The following is a 24,244-nucleotide window of genomic DNA, read 5'->3' as shown; positions in this document are numbered from 1 at the left end:
AGCAGACTTCTCACCAGCCGGGGACGGTGAAGAAGTAGGAAAGCTTCAGCAAGTGCCAAGCCAGAGACCCAGCAGGATAGCGTGGGGGTGACACTTGAGAAGTGCCAAGCCAGGGACCCAGTAGGATAGTGGGGATGACGCTTGAGAAGTGCCAAGCCAGGGACCCAACCAGCGGAGGTGACACTTGCAGAGCAGCCTTGTGTGCCAAGCCAGGGACCCAACCAGCAGAGGTGACACTTGCAGAGCAGCCATGTGTGCCAAGCCAGGGACCCAACCAGCAGAGGTGACACTTGCAGAGCAGCCATGTGTGCCAAGCCAGGGACCCAACCAGCGGAGGTGACACTTGCAGAGCAGCCTTGTGTGCCAAGCCAGGGACCCAACCAGCGAAGGTGACACTTGCAGAGCAGCCTTGTGTGCAAAGCCAGGGACCCAACCAGCGGAGGTGACACTTGCAGAGCAGCCTTGTGTGCAAAGCCAGGGACCCAACCAGCGGAGGTGACACTTGCAGAGCAGCCTTGTGTGCAAAGCCAGGGACCCAACCAGTGGAGGTGACACTTGCAGAGCAGCCTTGTGTGCAAAGCCAGGGACCCAACCAGCGGAGGTGACACTTGCAGAGCAGCCTTGTGTGCAAAGCCAGGGACCCAACCAGCGGAGGTGACACTTGCAGAGCAGCCATGTGTGCAAAGCCAGGGACCCAACCAGCAGAGGTGACACTTGCAGAGCAGCCTTGTGTGCCAAGCCAGAGACCCAACCAGCAGAGGTGACACTTGCAGAGCAGCCTTGTGTGCCAAGCCAGAGACCCAACCAGTGGAGGGGACACTTGCAGAGCATTATTGTGTGCCAAGCCAGGGACCCAACCAGAGGAGGGGACACTTGCAGAGCAAGTTGGCGCTATATAAATCGTGTATAATAATAATAATAATAACTGTTCTAAAGCCCCATACAGACTATCAGTTTTTCTGCTGAGTTTTTCCTTCAGATTTACCAAAACCATATAATATGAGGTCAAACCTTAGGAGTTTCAATCTGTATGCAATCAGGCCGGCCCTTCACTACATGGTTTTGGTAAGTCTAAAGGAAAAACTGATAGTGTGTATGGGGCCTTAGACTGTTGTCATAGGAGACAGCGATCCTACACCTGCAGATGTGATGTCTTGCTGGATGCTTTTCCTTGCATGGCTGTCTACCTGTAGAGGTCTCGGAGTCTGATAATTAACATTGCAACTACCTAAGGGTGTGCTGGCCCTAACCCTCTCTCCCAAAGTTCTGTTCAAGAGAAATAAAATCTCTTTGCATTCAAGAAGTGTCTGGCGCCCATGAATCTACCTTGTATTACACCCACTATACCTCACAACCCACTCTATATGGAAGGATCTCAGCCCCTCTTGGCCCCAGAGTTTCTCATTAGACTAAAGGAGGCCTGGGATCTTCAGAAGCAATATCTCATGGTCTAGTAGAAAGAGAATTCTGGGATGAGAATACTGAGCCCCACCCTGAAATATCATCGCAGTTTTCATACAATCCAGATTCCTCGGGATGAAAGGACGAGGAGACCCCACACACCAGAGCTCTACAGAACTTCCATCTCACACGTTTCTTGGAACAAAGGTCAGTATTTCGAGGACGGAGATGCAGCTTAAGTGATGAGAGTGATCTATAGAACAAACATGTCACATCATAGGTTACAAATGTCCAAACATTTCTATTACATTGTAACCAATGTTTACTACCTTCGGGGGGGTCCATCTCGCCTGGCACTGCAGTCTGAGTCCCCCCCCCTTATCTCTCATAGCGTCCTTCATACTGATTATCTTCTGAAGGGCGACCTCTTTGTGTGCCATAGGAATCTTGAAGGACACCCATCATGAAACCAATCCCTCTGATCCCTCTCATGAGGTTTGTGTATTGATCTATCAGCTGATAGCTAAGCAATGTATAGACATTTGTTCTTCTAGGTTCTTACTCTTATCACATGAGCTGTACTTCCATCTTCAAAAGTGGACTTTGTTCCCTGAAACGTGTCGGAGGAAAGTTCTGTGCTGTACTCCTATGGTGTGTCAGGGTCTCCTCGGGGTTCAATCTGTGAATGTCTCAAAACCCTCTTTATATAAAAAAATAAAACTGGAATCCTTTTATATATCAGTTGGTGTTTTGGGTTCACATCCCATAAATATTCCTCTGGTCTTTGACGTTTTAGTTCCCATAATATTTTTTATGGAGATATTAGTATGTAAAACCTGAATCATTTCCTCTGATCTTCTATTGCTATCTAATAACACACTGAATATAAAGCTCACAGTACAAAGACTGGCTGTCCCCTGGACACCTACCTCTGGATCAGACACTGGCCAGTACCTCCACCTGGCAGACATGGAGCTCGTAGTATGATGTGTCCACCTGGGCAGACCCTGTCCCAAAGCATTGGTAATGGTGCCCCATGTGTACTGAGTGACCCTGTCCTGGGGTATTGGTAATGGTGCCCCATGTGTACAGAGTGATCCTGTCCTGGGGTATTGGTAATGGTGCCCCATGTGTACTGAGTGACCCTGTCCTGGGGTATTGGTAATGGTGCCCCATGTGTACTGAGTGACCCTGTCCTGGGGTATTGGTAATGGTGCCCCATGTGTATGTAGTGATCCTGTCCTGGGGTATTGGTAATGGTGCCCCATGTGTACGGAGTGACCCTGTCGCGGGACATTGGTAATGGTGTCCCATGTGTACAGAGTGACCCTGTCCCGGGGTATTGGTAATGGTGCCCCATGTGTACGTAGTGACCCTGTCCCGGGACATTGGTAATGGTGCCCCATGTGTACTGAGTGACCCTGTCCCGGGGTATTGGTAATGGTGCCCCATGTGTATGTAGTGACCCTGTCCTGGGGTATTGGTAATGGTGCTCCATGTTTACTGAGTGATCCTGTCCCGGGGTATTGGTAATGGTGCCCCATGTGTACGGAGTGACCCTGTCCTGGGACATTGGTAATGGTGCCCCATGTGTACGGAGTGACCCTGTCCTGGGGTATTGGTAATGGTGCTCCATGTGTACAGAGTGACCCTGTCCCGGGGTATTGGTAATGGTGCCCCATGTGTACAGAGTGACCCTGTCCCGGGGTATTGGTAATGGTGCCCCATGTGTACTGAGTGATCCTGTCCCGGGGTATTGGTAATGGTGCCCCATGTGTACTGAGTGATCCTGTCCCGGGGTATTGGTAATGGTGCCCCATGTGTACTGAGTGATCCTGTCCCGGGGTATTGGTAATGGTGCCCCATGTGTATGTAGTGACCCTGTCCTGGGGTATTAGTAATGGTGCCCCATGTGTACGGAGTGACCCTGTCCCGGGGTATTGGTAATGGTGCTCCATGTTTACGGAGTGATCCTGTCCTGGGGTATTGGTAATGGTGCCCCATGTGTACGGAGTGACCCTGTCCTGGGGTATTGGTAATGGTGCCCCATGTGTACAGAGTGACCCTGTCCTGAGGTATTGGTAATGGTGCCCCATGTGTACGGAGTGACCCTGTCCTGGGGTATTGGTAATGGTGCTCCATGTGTACAGAGTGACCCTGTCCTGGGGTATTGGTAATGGTGCCCCATGTGTACGGAGTGACCCTGTCCTGGGACATTGGTAATGGTGCCCCATGTGTACAGAGTGACCCTGTCCCGGGGTATTGGTAATGGTGCCCCATGTGTACAGAGTGACCCTGTCCTGGGGTATTGGTAATGGTGCCCCATGTGTACGGAGTGACCCTGTCCCGGGACATTGGTAATGGTGCCCCATGTGTACGGAGTGACCCTGTCCCGGGGTATTGGTAATGGTGCCCCATGTGTACGTAGTGACCCTGTCCCGGGGTATTGGTAATGGTGCCCCATGTGTACGTAGTGACCCTGTCCCGGGACATTGGTAATGGTTCCCCATGTGTACGGAGTGACCCTGTCCTGGGGTATTGGTAATGGTGCCCCATGTGTACGGAGTGACCCTGTCCTGGGGTATTGGTAATGGTGCCCCATGTGTATGTAGTGACCCTGTCCTGAGGTATTGGTAATGGTGCCCCATGTGTACGTAGTGACCCTGTCCCGGGACATTGGTAATGGTGCGCCATGTGTACAGAGTGATCCTGTCCCGGGGCATTGGTAATGGTGCCCCATGTGTACGGAGTGACCCTGTCCTGGGGTATTGGTAATGGTGCTCCATGTGTACAGAGTGACCCTGTCCCGGGGTATTGGTAATGGTGCCCCATGTGTACAGAGTGACCCTGTCCCGGGGTATTGGTAATGGTGCCCCATGTGTACTGAGTGATCCTGTCCCGGGGTATTGGTAATGGTGCTCCATGTTTACGGAGTGATCCTGTCCTGGGGTATTGGTAATGGTGCCCCATGTGTACGGAGTGACCCTGTCCTGGGGTATTGGTAATGGTGCCCCATGTGTACAGAGTGATCCTGTCCTGAGGTATTGGTAATGGTGCCCCATGTGTACGGAGTGACCCTGTCCTGGGGTATTGGTAATGGTGCCCCATGTGTATGTAGTGACCCTGTCCTGAGGTATTGGTAATGGTGCCCCATGTGTACGGAGTGACCCTGTCCCGGGACATTGGTAATGGTGCCCCATGTGTACAGAGTGACCCTGTCCCGGGGTATTGGTAATGGTGCCCCATGTGTACGTAGTGATCCTGTCCCGGGACATTAGTAATGGTGCCCCATGTGTAAGTAGTGACCCTGTCCTGGGGTATTGGTAATGGTGCTCCATGTGTACAGAGTAACCCTGTCCTGGGGTATTGGTAATGGTGCCCCATGTGTACGGAGTGACCCTGTCCCGGGGTATTGGTAATGGTGCCCCATGTGTACAGAGTGATCCTGTCCCGGGGTATTGGTAATGGTGCTCCATGTGTACGGCGTGACCCTGTCCCTGGGTATTGGTAATGGTGCCCCATGTGTACGGAGTGACCCTGTCCCGGGGTATTGGTAATGGTGCCCCATGTGTATGGAGTGACCCTGTCCCGGGGTATTGGTAATGGTGCCCCATGTGTACAGAGTGACCCTGTCCCTGGGTATTGGTAATGGTGCCCCATGTGTACAGAGTGACCCTGTCCCTGGGTATTGGTAATGGTGCCCCATGTGTATGGAGTGACCCTGTCCCGGGGTATTGGTAATGGTGCCCCATGTGTACGGAGTGATCCTGTCCCGGGGTATTAGTAATGGTGCCCCATGTGTACGGAGTGATCCTGTCCTGGGGTATTGGTAATGGTGCCCCAAGTGTACGGAGTGACCCTGTCCCGGGGTATTGGTAATGGTGCCCCATGTGTACAGAGTGACCCTGTCCTGGGGTATTGGTAATGGTGCCCCAAGTGTACGGAGTGACCCTGTCCCTGGGTATTGGTAATGGTGCCCCATGTGTACGGAGTGACCCTGTCCCGGGGCATTGGTAATGGTGCCCCATGTGTACAGAGTGATCCTGTCCCGGGGTATTGGTAATGGTGCCCCATGTGTACGGAGTGACCCTGTCCCGGGGTATTGGTAATGGTGCCCCATGTGTACAGAGTGACCCTGTCCCGGGGTATTGGTAATGGTGCCCCATGTGTACGGAGTGACCCTGTCCCGGGGTATTGGTAATGGTGCCCCATGTGTACGGAGTGACCCTGTCCCGGGGCATTGGTAATGGTGACACATGTGTACGGAGTGATCCTGTCCCGGGGTATTGGTAATGGTGCCCCATGTGTACAGAGTGACCCTGTCCCGGGGTATTGGTAATGGTGCCCCATGTGTACGGAGTGACCCTGTCCCGGGGCATTGGTAATGGTGACACATGTGTACGGAGTGATTCTGTCTCGGGGTATTGGTAATGGTGACACATGTGTACAGAGTGATCCTGTCCAAGGTGCCCCCAGAAGAACCCACCCCAGGGATTGGCCCTCCTATGTGACCCACATTTGGGGAAGGGGAACATGGAGGAGGTGTCACCCGCCTACCCTACCAGCTGGAAAGGGACACCCCACTTCACACAGGTACAGAGCTAAGGCTTTCAATCACAGGTGGTGTGCTGGAGCTCCTTCCCCTGTCACCATTTATCTCCTGGTGTCAGATAGCAGAGGAAGGAGGCAGCTGACAGGGGGGTCCCTCTGAGGAAGCCACGTGGTGTAACGCGAAAGGGGGTGGAGCCAGTGATGTAGACTTGGAGAGTTGGGTGGAAGGTAACGCTGTGCTCACCATACAGAGCAGTAGACGGATATGTACATATTTCATGTTATACACCCACACTCTACGAATAGCGCCTCCTGTGGTGGTGTGAGGAACAGTCAATGAGAATGTCGGGGGGTTTTCTCTACATTTTCTATCAGTTTGGGGATTGAATTACAGAAAACACTCTGATTGGTCCAATTTACTTCGGGAATTTTGTGGCCCAACTGAAGCATGAGAGGATTTCACCTGTCCGGAATATCCGAGTTCTATAGAAGGCGAGGCTGACAGAAGACATCTATTGTCCAACCTGTGTGTGTGATTATATGTCAGTATTCCATTGTACATCTATGGAGGGGCTGCTATGGACGGGTTGTTATGAAGGGTTGCTATGGACAGGTTTCCATGGAGGGTTGCTATGGGATTGTTATGAAGGGTTGCTATGGACTGGTTGCTATGGAAGGGTTGCTATGAATGATTGTTATGAAGGGTTGCTATGGAGAAGAAGCACTTGTATAAGGGGGAGGAGTCCTGTAAGTGATTGGCGGGGAATGCTGGGACTCCTCCCCCTCCTCTCCCCGCAATTCAGTTCAGTGAAACCGTCAGATAGTGTCACGGAAGTGACCTTAAACTTTAGACGGCTCGGATAGCGGCGGAGAGAGAGAGCGGGCAACCGTGGCTCGGGGAGGGGATTGTCTGACGGCCTTGCTGCAAATCCTCTGGAACGCATGGCGCAAGTGTTTGGAACGCATCGCGCATGTGCAGTGCGAAATTGCTGGCAGCTACGTCACTTCCGGAGCATTCTACGATGGGGAGGGGAATATGACACTACAGCAGCACAGGCGCCATTTTCCCGGAGACCATCCCCCTTCTCTCTGGGTGAGCATTCCATCCATCCTCCGGGGTGGGAGGGGTCAGGGCGGGGTGTGGTCTCCGGGAGGATGACGGGGTGGGAGGGGCGTGATTCGGTGTGGTAGGAGGGGAGGAGGGGTATATAAGGAGGGGAAGAAGTTCCTGGAACACATCTGACTGAGGAGCTGAGAGGTGAGGAGAGAAGAGCAGCCCGCTGATCACTAGAAGGGAGGGAGGGGGATGTGTGGGGTGTATATAATATGTATGTATAATGTCGGGGGGGGGTGTACACCCCTCTATTCCATATAATGGGGGGGCTGGGCAGTTAATGATGATGGTGGGGTGTATATAGTATGTATAATGTGTGGGGGGGTTATATATAATTATGGGGGAGGGGCTGTACACCCCACTATTCCATATAATGGGGGTTGGGCTGTTAGTAATGATGATGGGGGGGGGGGGGAGACTCATCACACCCCCACTTGGTCTTTTTGGGGTATGCCCCTCTGAAGAGTGATGTGAGTTGCTCTTCAGAGGACATTTGTCAGGCTGTCTTGTATCGCCTCCTCCTCTCTGTACACACTTGGAGCCCCCCGATGGGTGAATGGGGGGGGGGGTGGTAATAGTTGGTGCACACCTGATTGGGTGGGTGAGAAGGTCGGGAGGGGGGCGTGTCATCAGATGTTGTAACAGAAGTGATGATCCGTTGCCATCTTGCTACACCGAGTGTCATGTGACCTTTATTACCATCGATCTGAACTTGTGTGGTGGAATAAAGGATTTAATAATCCTGATTTTTCTAAGCGGCGGTCTGTGAGATCGGACGCTTCACCGCGGACTTTATAATTCAACATCTAAACCGTCAGATCGAGTTTTAGATCCCGTATTTCACCACATAAGCTCCCTTTACTGGTAAAATAAGTGTGAAATGCCAGACTCCACTGGGTGTACTAAGATGTCAGCTTGCCCCATTCTCACTGTATCCTTACTGTGGGGTGTAGCAAGATGTCCGCTTTCCGCTTTCTCTCTGTATCCATACTGTGGGGTGTAGCAAGATGTCCGCTTTCCGCTTTCTCTCTGTATTCTTACTGTGGGGTGTAGCAAGATGTCGGCTTTCCGCCTTCTCGCTGTATCCTTACTGTGGGGTGTAGCAAGATGTCAGCTTGCTGCCTTCTCATTATGATGATCACACAGTGGTGAGTCTGGGGTTGTACCTTCTATCCGGAGTGGTAGCATGCTGCCTGTCACTCAGGTGGGCAGGAGGGGTAGCTGCCCTGGGCGCAGTGGTTTTATTTCTGGGGGCAGTTTGGCATCCTTGCCCTGGATGCCCTTGTCCTGGCACTGCTGTGCCCCGCCACTTGCCATCGGGATTTCAGATCTGTGCCCTCTTGGCCAACCCAGACCAACCTCTCCCTCACTCCTCTGCCCTTGCAGAGGTACGAAGAATCGCCCCGCCGGGGGTAGGCAACCTGGGGCTTGTGGAACTACATTTCCCATGAGGCATTGCAAGGCTGGCAGTTACAATTACTCCCAGAGGCATGCTGGGACTTGTAGTTCTACAAAAGCTGGAGGGCAGTGGGTGGCCAGACTTCATGTACCTACATCTCCCCTGGTCTTGCCTCCTGGGGGCCCCTCTACTGACCTGATGGGGGGGGGGGGGGGTGTAATTCTAGAGGTAGGAAGGAGGGCGGTTCTAGTAAAAATCAATGTGTTTGATTTGGGCAGGAATGAGCCATAAAGCTGCCCCCCCCGTGCTGATGGTGCTGTGGGGCCCCCTACAACAGGGCCGGCTGTACTTATCAGTGGTCCTGAGTGGGAGGGGGTGTATATGACCTGTGTGTGAAGCTGACTCTGATGTCGGAGGAGAGCGGAGTCCTTCCATATCACACTCCTCCTCATCCAATCGGATATTCTAGAGGAAAAGTAGATGGTGTAATGTATAATAAACAATCTCCCCTCCCCCCCCCCCCCTTTAATATACAATATAACTGGGGAAATGCCCCAAATATCACCCCATTGTTGTATCGGAGGGGAGATCTGTGTAATCATTATATTGTATAACTCGCCACCTCGGTGTTTCTCTGAATATCCAACCACATCTCTCCCCTGATTGGATAATCGGGAATGTCTGGATGTGACTGGAGTTGCTTTGGGCTGGGTGGGGGAGGGGGGCCCAGAATCCCTTGGAGAGGTGGGGAAGCTCTTGTTTCGTCCCTCCTGTGTGTAAGTCGCCCGGTGTCCATTAGGGGCGCAGGGTGACCGAGCCGACTAATATTTCTGCAGGATATAGACGATTCCTGGAGGAGGCGCTCCGTCTGCTTCTGGGGGGCAGTTTCTGGTTTTGTTTTGCTGGGGGGGACCTCCTTAAGTGTATAAAGCCCCGTATTCATGTCCAACGAAACGTAGCAGTTTTAGTCCTGCCCGGTTCTTGGTTACAATCTTGGGCTGTAATATCTGAGGAGGGTCCTGATGGCGGCACTCGAGCCGAGGACCCCGTAACAGAAGGACCCGGTCACTGCAGTCCCATCCATTCCTCTTCACCCTCCTGGGGGCTTCCATCAGAACCTCATCACAGGGGGGTTCCCGTGTGAAGTGTCTGCTGGAAGCTGCCCCCCTCCCAAAACCCATGCTCACCACCCTGCAATCCCCCCTCCCCCATTGCTGAGGCAGGTTCTTTTTTTTTTTTTTTTTTTTTTTTTTTTTTTTTAGGGGGTGGGGTGCCTCCTGTGTGAAATCTGCTGGAAGCAAGTGACTCCCCCCCCCCCCCCCCCTGACTCGCCCTCACCACCCCCCCCCCCCAGTGCTGAGTCAGAGGTTCCTATGTGATGACGCTGTGATTGAAGCCGTTAGTTATTGTATTGGAGGGGGAGAGGAGAGTCACTTTCATATAAAAGTGATTTATTAAAGGAAATTTGTTTTTCTATAACAAACATTTCTCCTCCTGTGTCAGCCAATCGGGAGGGAGAGTTTTCTGTAAATGAGGTGGGGGGGAGTCTCTGCCCTCACTGTATAAAATGCACCTTCTCACCATCCCCCCCCCCTCATAAAATACCTTCTTGCTACCGCCCTGAATTTGACATTGTGCCCTATAATCCTCCATCAATCCCCCCCATGTGTGCAAATCATCCTTCACCGTGTCACATGACCCCCAACTCCCCCCCCCATGTGTGCAAATCATCCTTCACCGTGTCACATGACCCCCAACTCCCCCCCCATGTGTGCAAATCATCCTTCACCGTGTCACATGACCCCCAACTCCCCCCCCATGTGTGCAAATCATCCTTCACCGTGTCACATGACCCCCAACTCCCCCCCATGTGTGCAAATCATCCTTCACCGTGTCACATGACCCCCAACTCCCCCCATGTGTGCAAATCATCCTTCACCGTGTCACATGACCCCAACTCCCCCCCATGTGTGCAAATCATCCTTCACCGTGTCACATGACCCCCAACTCCCCCCATGTGTGCAAATCATCCTTCACCGTGTCACATGACCCCAACTCCCCCCCATGTGTGCAAATCATCCTTCACCGTGTCACATGACCCCCAACTCCCCCCCCATGTGTGCAAATCATCCTTCACCGTGTCACATGACCCCCAACTCCCCCCCATGTGTGCAAATCATCCTTCACCGTGTCACATGACCCCCAACTCCCCCCATGTGTGCAAATCATCCTTCACCGTGTCACATGACCCCAACTCCCCCCCATGTGTGCAAATCATCCTTCACCGTGTCACATGACCCCCAACTCCCCCCATGTGTGCAAATCATCCTTCACCGTGTCACATGACCCCAACTCCCCCCCATGTGTGCAAATCATCCTTCACCGTGTCACATGACCCCCAACTCCCCCCATGTGTGCAAATCATCCTTCACCGTGTCACATGACCCCAACTCCCCCCCCCCCCCTCTCCATGTGCTTCGCTATGTCCCCCCCCCCCCCCCCCCCACCTCTTCAGGTAAGTGACTCCTCTTTACAGAAAATGAGAACTAGGATATCTATATCTGGTGTTCAGGAATGATAGTATAATATAAAATGCATAATTTTGAATAATAACTTGTATAAAATGGTGATATATATGTATATTAATGTATATCTATTAATCTTTAGTCCATTTAGAAAGGACACAGGATAGATATATATCACACAATATCACATACAATGATTATCTATATGGATACATGTATCATTCCAGTATCCAATCAATATTTGTTTATATAAACAGGTTACATTCTTATACAGTTATAATCACAATTATATGTTTTTTTATAATACTAATTTGTTGCTAAAACACTTTTGATCACACTTCATATATAATCTCTCCATGACAAAGTTCCCCAGATCACCAGATCCCAAACCACAAGATCTCCTTGGTGACCCCCAAATATCACATACAGTCTGTGAAATACGTCTGATTTGTATCTTCCCCTCACCGTGTCTGGAGACATTTGTACTGTAGTAGATATCAGATCCCGGCTTCTAATATCCGTATATTCTGGATGTAAAAATTACACAATTTCCAATGTTTCCTCCTAGTGTCTTCAAATGAACATTCAGCATACAGTCCCATTCTTTACTTTTCTAATGGAGGTGTCTTATTTGCCCTGTTGGGGTAGATCTGCACCTCGTATCTAATGGAGGTGTCTTATTTGCCCTGTTGGGGTAGATCTCCACCTCGTATCTAATGGGGGTGTCTTATTTGCCCTGTTGGGGTAAATCTCCACCTCGTATCTAATGGAGGTGTCTTATTTGCCCTGTTGGGGTAGATCGCCACCTCGTATCTAATGGAGGTGTCTTATTTGCCCTGTTGGGTAGATCTCCACCTCGTATCTAATGGAGGTGTCTTATTTGCCCTGTTGGGTAGATCTCCACCTCGTATCTTAGTCATTGTCTCATTGACATCGGAGTCCATATTGAGGTGACTTTAGGATATCTCTTCACTCTCTGATACAATGGGGTTTATTTTAACCTTCCTTGACTTAAAAGTTATTGCGGCTTCAGTCTGAGTCGGCTGGAGACTTTTGTGTCACATCCCGGCTTTCCAAGGGGTCATATAAATTGGTCACCTAATTCTGATGGGAGGGGAAGTGGTCCTTTGGTGTCGCTGATTTACATTTTACCAAACTAACACAAAAATAACAATATGATATTTTGAGGGATATGTTATGACAATCCCCCTTTTGTTCAGGTTTTCTCAATACCGGCTTGTAGAACTTTTAAAAGAGAGCGAATCCCTTTCACATTTGGAAAAACCTGTGAGATCTTCTACTTTGCTTTTTAACCACTAGAGACTCGCGCTATAGCCAAATGACAGCTACAGCGCGGACCTCCTTTGCCGGGACTACGTCTATTGACGTCGTCCCGTGCACGAGCGGCCTGCACACCCCCTGAGGGGCACGCACGGCGCGCTCTGTGATCGGCGAGTCTATGAGACTCGCCTGATCACCGATCCGTGCAAGGGGTCGATCCCGACCCCTTATCATGTGATCAGCTGTCAGCCAATGACAGCTGATCATGTGATATAACGGAGCCGGTAATCGGCTATTATTCCTCCTCGCGCTGACAGCGTGAGGAGAAAAAAAAAGCCGATCACCGGCAGCCGTGATCGGGACATCAGTCCCAATCACGGCCAGCCCTGCCAGTGCCAAATGTTTAAAAAATAAGTGCCACCCAGCAGTGCCCACAATCTGCCTCAAAGGTGCTGCACCCCAGTGCCACTTATCCATGCCCAGCAGTGCCGCCCATCTGTGCCGCCTTAACTATGCCTATCAGTGCCCACTAGTGCCGCCTAATCAGCGCACTTCAATGAAGGAGAAAAATGACCCGTTTGCAAAATTTTATAACAAACTATTAAAACATGATTTTTTTTTTTTTGCATCTTTTTTTGTTTGTTTAGCAAAAAATAAAACTCCGAGCTGTAACTAAATACCACCAAAAGAAAGCTCTATTTGTGGGAAAAAATGATAAAAATTTCATTTGGGTACAGTGTTGTATGACCGCGCAATTGTCATTCAAAGTGCATCAGCGCTGAAAGCTGAAAATTGGTCTGGGACTGAGGGGGGTTTAAGTGCCCAGTAAGCAAGTGGTTAAAGTTCTCCAAGAGGTCACAGTTCAATAATATCAATACTATACTTCATCCACCTTTTTTTTTTTTTTTTTTCTAGGCCTACTGAAATCTCTTATCTCCGCCGTGAATATTAAATGTATTTCTTCATGAATTCACAACAATGGAAAGGGAACTCGTTATCCCCCCCCCCCCCCCCCATCAGGTGTCTCCGATTGTCCTCTATACGGTGATCGCTAATCTCCTCCATTCTTCTCTTCCAGATCCAGAAGTGACCGGCACCATGGCGGAGTCCCCTCTGACAGGTAATCTTTGTGAAGATGAGGTGGGATCCGATCTTCCCAGTCTCTGTACTCGGCGTCTATCTGCTGGTCCTCCATTAATCCAAATTTCTCCTCCACAGAATGGAAATCCAAATATCTGGCCTCTGTTAAAGAGGTCTTCCAACCCATCGAAGAGCGTGCCTGCCACCTGGGGAAGGTTGTAGGCGGGAGATACCCCAGGCTCCGCCCCCTGAAGATTAATAAGGGGGAAGATCCCACAATCCCTTTCTCTGGCACTTTACTTCAGGAGGCGGAGGTCACCAAGTCCTCGGAGCGATATTCCCCATCCGGTGTCCAGGACCTGTTTGTCCCTGATGGCAGCGGATTTGCCCCCAAGACTCTGGTGTTGGTGGGTCCTCCTGGAATCGGTAAAACTCTGACCACACAGAGGATCATGCTGGACTGGGCCTCTGGAAAGCTCTACGCCGACCAGTTTCACTTTGTGTTCTATCTGAGCGGCAGACAAATAAACAAGATTACCGGCAATATCAACATTGAAGGACTTGTGACCAAAAGCACCAAGCTGCAGTTCTCGGAGAATCTGATCAAGTCGGCTCTCAATGATCCTTCCAAGGTTCTGATCATTCTTGATGGGTTTGATGAGTTGAGGTGGACCCTGGAAGATGATGATAATGAGGACTATGAAGACCCCTTCGAGGAGACCCACAAAGAAACTCTTCTAAGATGCCTATTGAGCAAAGAGATCCTCAGCGACTCCTCACTACTTCTCACAACCAGATCCATGTCCCTCAAGAAGATGAAGGACTTCGCTCGCTCCTCTTCTTCTGTAGAACTTCTGGGGTTTTCGGAGGGAGATCTTGAGAAAAATTTCCATCATTTCTTTAACAGTAAAGATCAGGCAGAGCAGGCTGTGTCGGTACTAAAAGAAAACCAAGTTCTGTTGGGTTTGAGTTCGGTCCCTTTGACCTGTTGGCTTGTCTGTAGGATCCTGAAGGTGGGAATGAAGGATGAGCTTAGCTCAGCAAACTGTAAAACTCTCACCTCCGTGTATCTGTCTTATCTCAGAAGCTTCCTCATCAATCCAGGCAGCACCCAGCCAATACTCCAGTGTCTGAAGAACCTCTGTGCATTGGCCAATGATGGGATCCTGGATCGGAGAAGCTTGTTTGATGAGGAGGATCTTGGAAGGAATGGACTGACTATATCAGAGGTGGCTTCTGTTTTCCCAAATGACAGCATTTTCCAGAAGAATGTGGAAGACCCAACCAACTACAGCTTCATTCACCTGAGTGTTCAGGAATTCTTTGCTGCTTTGTATTATGTGCTGGGAGAAGATGCTGAGGTTAAAGAGACCAAAGGGGTAAATGGAGATACATTCCTCCCAAGAGTCTGCAGTGGAAGATCCCTGTTTTATCAGTCGGAACATCAGCCATACTTGAGCTCAACCATAAAGTTCCTCTTTGGCCTCCTCAATAATAAGCAGTTGAAGGACCTTGCAGATGTCGTTGGGTCCAGCGTTTCTTTAAGAGCCAAACCGGCCATGGAAAAATGGCTGACAGCCGGAAAACCCTCTGAATTCTGTCCTGATGCACTAACCTGCTTCTACGAAGCTCAGGACGAGGCGTTGCGTAGCCGAGCGTTCAGTGCCCCCGACCTGCTGTTCCAGTCGTGTTTTTACAGCTCATTCATGGAGAATGTTCATATTCGGGAGATGTTGTATTGTCTGGCAGATCGGGCGAGCTTTGTCTCCATCCGCCTGGAGGATCACCTGATGCGACCCAAAGACTTGGAATCGCTGTCCCCCTTCTTCCATGGATCTTCAAAGCTTTCGTAAGTATTAACCCGTCTAGTCTGTTTACTCCAAAGTAACATCTGTCCATGATGTCCTACAAGATGTGGGGAATCGGGAATGTTTTCCGTCGTACAAAACACGTTTATCTTCCCTTTCTTGAGGCCAAGTCTTCATGCTGGATTTTGGCTTTCCTAGTCTGAGGCATATTATAGCTTTGTGTTTAATTTTAAGGCCTCAGTAGTTAACAAAGTTTGGTATTCAAACTAAGCTTCCTTGAACTGCCTTCAGCCACTGAACCATCTGGTATGGGGAAACCCTTCCAGAATGGTCATCATAGGAGCCAGGCTATCCTGACTACTGGTACCCTGGGCATTCTGTGTATGGGCCTCCTCTGTAATATCATGGCTTTCTCCAATGCTGGACCTAATCCAGTGTCCATTGAGGTTCTCCGAAGTTTGGGCTCTGATCGCAGTTCATGTATCTTGGCGCTCTCCATCCATGAGACCTCATTGTCTAACTGCTTTTTGACCCTTTAACAAATATATTTGAAGGTAGAGCTCCTGGCTTGAAAAGTGTCCTGTAAAAAGATGATTTATATTTTTCAGCTTTACACGGTGCGGCTTTGCCGAGGACTTTGAGACCGGTGGAAAAGCTTCCTGGCTGTCCAACCCAGACAGCAAGATCCAAGAACTGGAGTAAGTTTGTGTCCTCCTCATCTCTGGTCTGGTGACCTAGGTTTGAACCTCCTTGGGGCAGTCGTGTCCTTCAGATTTTTAGAAGAGCTCATTATCTTAAATTGGGATTCCACCCTAAAGTGGAAACTCCGCTGATCGGATCCCTCCCCCCCCCCCCCCCCCTCCGGTGTCACAATTGACACCTTTCAGGGGGGAGGGGGGTGGAGATACCTGTCAAAGACAGGTATTTACACCCACTTCCGGGCATAGACTCCCGCGGGAGTCTACGCCATTTCCTGTCCTGCCGCGCTGTCTGCTGGGACACACACGGGTCCCAGTGACAGCGCGGAGATTTCCTATTGCGCTGTGCGACTCGCGCATGCGCAGTAGGGAGCCGGGAAGTGAAGCCGATTCGCTTCACTTCCTGATTCCCTCACCTAGAATGGTGGCGGCAGCAGCCGAGAGATCGATCGGCATCGGCTGCCGGCATCGCTGGAACCTGGGACAGGTGAGTGTCCATTTATTAAGTCAGCAGCTGTAGTATTTATAGATGCTGGCTTTTAATATTTATATTATTTTTTTGGTGGAATCCCTCTAAGTTCCTTCACTGGTGGACATGCAGACTTCTGGAGTATACGGCCTCCCACCAGAAGTTTGGGCTTTGATAGTTGCCCCTTTGATAGTTGCCCCTTTGATAGTTGCCCCTTTGATAGTTGCCCCTTTGATAGTTGCCCCTTTGATAGTTGCCCCTTTGATAGTTGCCCCTTTGATAGTTGCCCCTTTGATAGTTGCCCCTTTGATAGTTGCCCCTTTGATAGTTGCCCCTTTGATAGTTGCCCCTTTGATAGTTGCCCCTTTGATAGTTGCCCCTTTGATAGTTGCCCCTTTGATAGTTGCCCCTTTGATAGTTGCCCCTTTGATAGTTGCCCCTTTCTTTCATGGGCTATTTCCCCCCCATGTCTACAGTCTAGAGACTCTAGTCACTACATAGGACCATTGAGTGAGCTGGGACTATAGGAATCACCAGGTCTTGGGTGGTCAAGCCTTCTCCTTTAGGAAGGAAAGGAGCAGAATAGTAATTTTGTTCAGAGTTTGACTTTTTTCTATGGCCTTGGAACTCTTTATTTTTATTTAAAGCTTGTGCTCTCCTCGCAGGTTCCATGTTTGTGTGGTCGCCCCGTCCTTCTTCGAGGATCTTCGTTCTCTTATTTCTTCCAGCCGATCGCTCACCAAACTTGTCATAAGTCACCACACTCTGGAGGACTCCGCTTTGAAAATCATCTGCGATGGTCTGCGCCAGCCGGGCTGTACCCTGCGGGAACTGTCGTAAGTATTCTAGAAGGTATTGGACAGTTGTGAACAGACCCGGGTGACGCTAAAAACACAAATATTGGACAAACTTTATTTTTTTACTTCTATTCAATTTGTGAGGGACAATTTATTGCTTTATCACCATCAGATGTTGTGATCACAAGTAAGAGCTGTGCATTAGGCTGGCCAATGACAAAGCGTCTGGATGTCTACCTGTCCATCACCCAAGGCTGGTCCTCCCTCTGCGTCAGTAATTGCCTCTACTCTTCTGGGAAGGCTCCACCAGATGGAAATGAGCTTGGTTGCTGATAATGGGGGGGGTTGGCTTTACTTTTATTTATTTTTATATTTTTTTTGCCTCCATCTCAGAAACTGTCGGTGGTAAGGAGGTGTCCTCATTGCTGCATGTTTGTTTGTCTCCTCTCCCTGTGCTTTGACATGTTCATTTGGTCCAGTCTAAACACGCTGGATCCCAGATTCCCAATCTCTGATTTTTATCTGCAGGCTTGATGACTGCAACTTGGCCGCCATAGGCTGTGAGATCCTTGGCTCCGCCCTTAAAGAGAACCGCTCTCTGCACAAGTTGGATCTGGCACTGAATAAAATTGAGGACGACGGAGTGAAATTTCTATGTGAGGGGCTGAAGGATCCGGGTTGTACCCTACAGGAGCTGAGGTGAGTCCTCCGTCATATTTATAATGGAGGGGAGGATCTGGGCTGTACCCTACAGGAGCTGAGGTGAGTCCTCCGTCATATTTATAATGGAGGGAAGGATCCGGGTTGTACCCTACAGGAGCTGAGGTGAGTCCTCCGTCATATTTATAATGGAGGGGAGGATCCGGGCTGTACCCTACAGGAGCTGAGGTGAGTCCTCCGTCATATTTATAATGGAGGGGAGGATCCGGGCTGTACCCTACAGGAGCTGAGGTGAGTCCTCCGTCATATTTATAATGGAGGGAAGGATCCGGGCTGTACTCTGTGGGAGGTGAGTCCTCCGTCTTTATACTAGAGTGAAGGATCTGCAGAGATGTTCAGCTGGATCTGACAAATGTTTGGTGTCTTTGCATGAAATATCAGGTCATGTTTGGCATGCAAGTTTCTGAATAATGAAATGTTCTGATAAGATAAACCTGTGACTGGGCGCCTCATCACTGGTGTCCATGTATGTCACACATCCGAGTGCCAGGACCCGCTGGGATCTTCTCCTCCTTCTCGGATCATACCCTCCCTAAGGAGGGTGAGGCCTTCATTTGAGCACAGTAGACATGGTGCTTGTCTGGACAGAGATAGCGCTACTTGGGTCCAAAGAGGAACATCCTTACTAATCACATTGTGTATGGCCGGGCTGACTTGTTGCTCTCATGTCTTCATACATTAATTCTCAGTAAAAGCCCCATGAGCAGATCCACCCACCTCCAGTAATGAGAAGTGGAGTTGTTGGGTTTGTAGATTCCCATTCTGGGAAGACTTCATCTCCTATAATAGAAATACTAGAAGGGCCGTGTCCCCTCTTGGAGATCTGCATTAATTTCCTGTCCTGTAGACACGGCAGGAAGAGAATCCCAAGTGATGGGGAACTTCCTCAGACGGTTGTCACCAGAACAGGTGTCAATCTTGGAAGATTTCCTTCCATTCCTGTTCTGGCGACAACTCACTATTGGGTTTTCCTTATTTATTCTAACAGGAATTGACGGCAACAAACCAGATCTATTCCAACCTCTCCCCATCTCCTCTGCCGCTCCTCCCCCCCCCCCCCCCCCCCCCTCCTTACCTTCTAGAAGTGTTTATTAGGCTGTAAGGACTCTGCCTAGATTTACCAAGTTCTGACCGGACTTGTCCTCTCCTCCAGGATGGAATTCTGTGAGCTGACTCCGGCCTGCGGGGACTTCCTGCGCTCTGCTCTGATGACCAATCGATCGCTCACCACCTTATATCTGAGAGATTGCAGCCTCCAGGACTCCGGGGCCAAGCTGCTGTGTGAGGCGCTCCGCCAGCCGGGCTGCACTCTGAAGGAGCTGGTGTAAGTTCTGATGGGTACATTGTATGGGGGGTGGGGGAGGTCTGATGGGTACATTGTATGGGGGGGGGGAGGGGGAGGTCTGATGGGTACATTGTATGGGGGGAGGTCTGATGGGTACACTGTATGGGGGGTCTGATGGGTACATTGTATAGAGGGGGGTGGGGGGGGGGTGTCTGATGGGTACACTGTATGGGGGTGGTCTGACAGACTACCTGACTGCCTCCACCAAGATGCAGCTTTCTCCACTTTGGAACCAGGTATTATCGCTGAGCACCCAAGAACTGGACGACACTATCTTGGGTGCAAACTGGAACTGACTTTATTGTAAAGCACAAAGAATCAGGTAAGGGCCTGATCACATTATCCTAAACAATGCAAACTGTAAACAATCAGCACATCTAATGAACTGCCAACAGTGATCTAATTGCCAGTAAGCTAATCCACAGCCAGACAATGCTTTGCTGGGACAGCGAAGTCCACCAGACAGTCCAGAAACGAGCCCACCCTGTATAGAGTACATCACACATTCTGTCTTTTGGGTACTTGTGTCTTCTATCCACTAGAAAAGGGGAATTTAGATTTTTCAAGAGATTGTTAGATATTTCTGTCCCAAGTGAAGGAGCCTCTCCAACCCAGTATGCATGAAGGCCACCATGTTTGGTCTGATGGGTACATGGTCTTATGGGCTGAGAGAATTGTTCTAATGCACGTGTTGGGTGGCGGAAGGTGAGGTGGGTGTTGGGTGGCGGAAGGTGAGGTGGGTGTTGGGTGGCGGAAGGTGAGGGGGGTGTTGGGTGGCGGAAGGTGAGGTGGGTGTTGGGTGGCGGAAGGTGAGGTGGGTGTTGGGTGGCGGAAGGTGAGGGGGGTGTTGGGTGGCGGAAGGTGAGGTGGGTGGCGGAAGGTGAGGTGGGTGTTGGGTGGCGGAAGGTGAGGTGGGTGTTGGGTGGCGGAAGGTGAGGGGGGTGTTGGGTGGCGGAAGGTGAGGGGGGTGTTGGGTGGCGGAAGGTGAGGTGGGTGGCGGAAGGTGAGGTGGGTGGCGGAAGGTGAGGTGGGTGGCGGAAGGTGAGGTGGGTGGCGGAAGGTGAGGTGGGTGGCGGAAGGTGAGGTGGGTGGCGGAAGGTGAGGTGGGTGTTGGGTGGCGGAAGGTGAGGTGGGTGTTGGGTGGCGGAAGGTGAGGTGGGTGTTGGGTGGCGGAAGGTGAGGGAGAAAGGTGAAGTGGGTGGAGGAAGGTGTGGTGTATGTACCACTTGAAATGGTGGACATCCTCAGCATTTCTCAGGGTGGTCATGTACCTTGTACACCTTCTGGGCAGGTGACCACCGAACCCAAACTTGGTCATTTTAGTTCATTTCCTCCCTTCTATACACCAACCAATCCCAGAATGATGGTGTAAGGCCTCCTATGTTTCTCACCAATGGTGAGCAGACTGAACGTTGTCTGGCAATCCTGGTCACATGGTCTGATGGGGCTGATCACATGGTCTTGTTTCATCTCTGCAGGTTGTTTGAGGCAAAACTCACCAGCGTGTCCTGTGAGGATCTACAATCGGTTATCCTTAAAAACCGGACCCTCACCAGCCTGAATGTGAGGGACAACAACCTTGGCGACTCCGGAGTGAAGCTCCTCTGTAAAGGGCTGAGTGACCCGAGCTGTACCATGCAGGAGCTGATGTAAGGATTTGGCCAATGGTCTGCCAATCTAGCGCCAGGTCCGGGAGGTGATTGGGTAGAAGTTCTCATACGGGTTCTCTTTACAGATTATCTTCCTGTGAGCTGACCCAGGCGTCCTGTGAGGACCTCCGCTCAGTCCTCCTCACCAACCGATCTCTGACCAAACTGAGCCTCACCTGGAATAGTCTGGAGGATTCTGGAGTGAAAATTCTGTGTGAAGGGCTCAGAGACCCGGGCTGTACCCTGCAGGAGCTGGAGTGAGACTTCTATACACTATATGATAGACAACTAAACTCTGTATATGTTTTCCATGCAATACCCCCCCCACCCCTCCCCCTCCCTGAGTGCAGACCACCTTGAAAACTACCACAATCTTCCCATCCGGTGCTCCTCAGTGCACATGCTCAGTATTATTATTATACAGGATTTATATAGTGCCAACAGTTTACGCAGTGCTTTACAACAGTAGCCCCATTCATTCAGTCTGCGTACCCATCGTAATAAATGGGGGGGGGGGGGGGGGGTGTGTCGATCATGAGCAGTGGGAGGAGCGCCTTCCCTGGTCTGGGTTCTTACAGGTGGCCCTGGCCTAGTCTTTAGAGAAATTCTTTGGTTTGTGGTGGGGCCCTTGGGTTGGTGGTCTTGCTGTAGCCCCCCTCCCCCCAGGGCCCTTACAGGTGGCTCCTCTTTTGCTCTGTTCAGGTTTTATATGAATGTCCGGCATAAATCTGACTCTCTATGGTTTCCTCCTCAGTCTGTACGGATGTGACCTGTCCTCCTCCTCCCTGGAAGATCTCTCCTCTGTGATCACCACCAGCCGATCTCTCACCAAACTGGATCTGGCAGGAAATAGATTCACGGACACCGGAGTGAAGCCGCTATGTGAGGCGCTCCGGAACCCCGGCTGTACACTGCAGACATTCAGGTGAATGCTCCATTGTAACCCATGGTAACCTGGAGGTGTCTCCAGTAGAACTCCCCCATATTTATCTCCTATTCCTCCTGTACAGGGTGGGATATTGTGAGCTGACCGCATCCTGCGCTGAGGAAGTCATGGCCGTCATTAATACAAACCGCTCTCTGAAGGAGTTGGAAGTAACAAGTGAGGTTGAAGAGCCCCCGACAGATCTGGACTCTATGTTGGCAAAATTCAAGCACCCGTCCATCACTGTGGAGAAGAGCAGGTAAGTCTTTAGGCTGGGGGTGACCACCTCCAGGTAGGTCCTAGCACTCCGCCCACAGTGGAGGCCTTCCCAATCCGGGTGCACCACCCCCATACTGAACCTTTGTCTTTCCTTGTAGTACCCAGGATGGACTATTCATCTACATCAAATACAAGAAACAAGAGTGAGTTGGACGTCCCGGAGGATACAAGGTAATACAATACAAGGATTACCTCCAATACAAGGTAATCCTGGATCTAAAAGGATGGCTCCGCCCAAATAGATCAGAAATGTGATTGGAGAGAGCTCTGCTCTTCCAGTAAAACCTTCATGTGTGGGTGGGGTCTGGTCCAGAGACCACCTTTGTGACCAAGTCCAGCCTCTCCACCCAACACTGACAGTATGATGAATGGATGCCGGGAAGTGGAATCTCCTGATGCCTTCTAACTTGTTTTGGGGTTTTCATTGTCCCCCCCCCCCAAGCCTTGATTTCTTTCTGCAGGTGTTGGAGTAACAATGACAGTGGTGAACCCTCCAGGATGAGTGGCGGGTGGGGCTGCTGCAGGCCTTCCATGAATAATGGGTGGCAGTGGGTCCTTCTATGATGAGCATTGAGTGGGGAGAGCTGCAGGATCCTTCCAGCATGAGCAATGGGTGGCAAGTGATGGGGCCTCCCAAGAGGAGCAGTGGGGGTGGAGCCAGTGAGTCTTCCGGGATGAGTGGTTGGTGGGACCTTCCCCCCTCCCCCCCCCCCCCCCCGGGATGGGTGGTTTGGTGGCCCCCCCCCCCAGGGATGAGGGGTTGGTGTCCAGAAGGAATTGGTAATTGGGCTTTTCTTTATCTTCTAGGTCATCCAGGTGACGGCTTTCAGTCCTCATTGGCGCCCCCCACACACTGCACCTTATATTGTACAATGCTGGACTCCAAAGACTCTCAGGATGACCCTTGGCTTATGGGTGATCACCCCTCCTAGGATTACTCTGACTGCACTATGTCTGGATGGGATGGAACCTTCACATGAGTGGAATGACCCAATCTGAGGACAATTTTTCTCACCCCATTTCCCCCCCCCCCCCTTTGCAGCAGTATTAAATGGTTTTATTAAAATGCAAAATAATGGTATCTAGAGCCAACTATTTTTGGATGGAGTAGTTGGGAGTGTCCCTGCTGAGGACCCCCCCCCCCCCCCATGTTAAACATTGCTGGTGGGAGGGACAGATGGTGATGGAATCCAAAATGTCACCAAATCCAGACCGGAGGGGGAATCTTCCAACGGCAAGGATTCCGCTCACTTCCTGTTGTGCCTATAAGACAGGAAGTGATGGGTCACAGACTGCAGTGAGCACCTAACTGACCCTTCTCTGCTCCATCCAAAACTGAAATACTAATTTTGGCTTCAGATAAAATTTCCAGCATTGTAGGCTGATGCTTTGTAGAATGTGTCCCCAGCCCAGTGCCTTTATCGCGGGCCCCCAAGCGCCTCTATTACTGCTGTTACAGGAGATGCATTGGCACTGGACGGTTCTTCCACCACTATTTGCACTATTGGTCACCCATGGCAACCTGCATTCATTTTTATAGTTGAGTTCTTTGGGGTTTGGATTGTTTGGGTTTCTTTCGTATCAAATGTTTCCATAAGTCTAATAAAGAGATTGCAAAGATGGCTGATTTCTGAGTGGTTACTATATATAATGGAGTGATATCACATGTCTTGGAAAGCTATGATGTCATTTGCCCTGGTGATGTCACATGACCCAGTGTGTGCCCCATGATTGTCATGTAGGCGTCACGAAAACCAGATTCAATGTTAGAAATGTTTCCACCCTCCCGATTATCTACGTCATCCAGCTGGAAAGAAAACCCAATAGTTGTAAAACTAACTTCCTTGGATTGGATAGTTGAAGGGGCTTTTTATTTTTTTGGTAAATCTAAAGTTTAGAACCGACATCTTGTGGTCTAGTAGGAAGAGAATTCTGGGATGTGAATACTGAGCCCCCAACCTGAAATTTCATCTCAGTTTTCATACAATCAACACTTCTCAGGAAGGACGAGGAGACACCAGAACTTCCATCCCACGCGTTTCGTGGAACAAAGCTCACTATTTCCAGGATGGATATGAAGAGTAATCTTGTACTACAAACGTGTAGGTTACAAATGGCCATACACCGCTATTGTAACAAACGTTTGTTCCATTTTTTGTGTGTGGGAGGGGGTTCTTTTCGTATTTGAGATCTCGCCACCTAC

General features: G+C 50.4%; 1 protein-coding gene and 1 long non-coding RNA gene across 3 annotated transcripts in view; one reads left to right on the top strand and one right to left on the bottom strand.

Moving 5' to 3' along the window:
* The window catches only part of LOC143960021 (uncharacterized), a 236,931-nt gene extending 234,954 nt beyond the window's left edge, over positions 1 to 1,977 (bottom strand). The window contains exon 1 of the long non-coding RNA XR_013270243.1: positions 1,493 to 1,977. This is a non-coding gene — a long non-coding RNA (uncharacterized LOC143960021). The remainder of the gene's footprint in view (positions 1 to 1,492) is intronic.
* Positions 1,978 to 6,879: 4,902 nt separating this feature from the next.
* On the top strand, positions 6,880 to 23,661 carry LOC143959991 (NACHT, LRR and PYD domains-containing protein 14-like). 2 transcript variants are annotated; one of them, XM_077468232.1, is made up of 13 exons: positions 6,880 to 7,045; positions 13,350 to 13,391; positions 13,490 to 15,200; positions 15,768 to 15,857; positions 16,992 to 17,162; positions 17,652 to 17,822; positions 18,997 to 19,167; positions 20,667 to 20,837; positions 20,924 to 21,094; positions 21,592 to 21,762; positions 21,848 to 22,021; positions 22,140 to 22,212; positions 22,849 to 23,661. In XM_077468232.1, exons 1-12 carry the CDS (start codon positions 6,895 to 6,897, stop codon positions 22,186 to 22,188), a joined length of 3,243 nt encoding a protein of 1,080 aa, XP_077324358.1. In that variant the 5' UTR covers positions 6,880 to 6,894; the 3' UTR covers positions 22,189 to 22,212; positions 22,849 to 23,661. The 2 variants fall into 2 exon arrangements, with proteins under 2 accessions (XP_077324358.1, XP_077324359.1); XM_077468233.1 differs by lacking the exon at positions 6,880 to 7,045 and adding an exon at positions 7,130 to 7,210.
* The last annotated feature ends 583 nt before the right edge of the window (positions 23,662 to 24,244 follow it).

This window comes from Lithobates pipiens, unplaced genomic scaffold, assembly GCF_037356315.1.
Source record: "Lithobates pipiens isolate NorthernLeopardFrog02 unplaced genomic scaffold, aLitPip1_a1.2 Scaffold_79, whole genome shotgun sequence".
NCBI lineage: Eukaryota > Metazoa > Chordata > Amphibia > Anura > Ranidae > Lithobates > Lithobates pipiens.
This window is presented reverse-complemented; position numbering and strand designations above follow the sequence as displayed.

Bases quoted from the DNA above. Each gene is read 5' to 3' on its own strand.
- LOC143959991 (XM_077468232.1), top strand. From the start codon at position 6,895: ATGGCGCAAGTGTTTGGAACGCATCGCGCATGTGCAGTGCGAAATTGC. The intron at 15,201-15,767 runs GTAAGTATTAAC...TATATTTTTCAG, and splicing joins CATGGATCTTCAAAGCTTTC to CTTTACACGGTGCGGCTTTG. The intron at 17,823-18,996 runs GTGAGTCCTCCG...CCTCTCCTCCAG, and splicing joins TGTACCCTACAGGAGCTGAG to GATGGAATTCTGTGAGCTGA.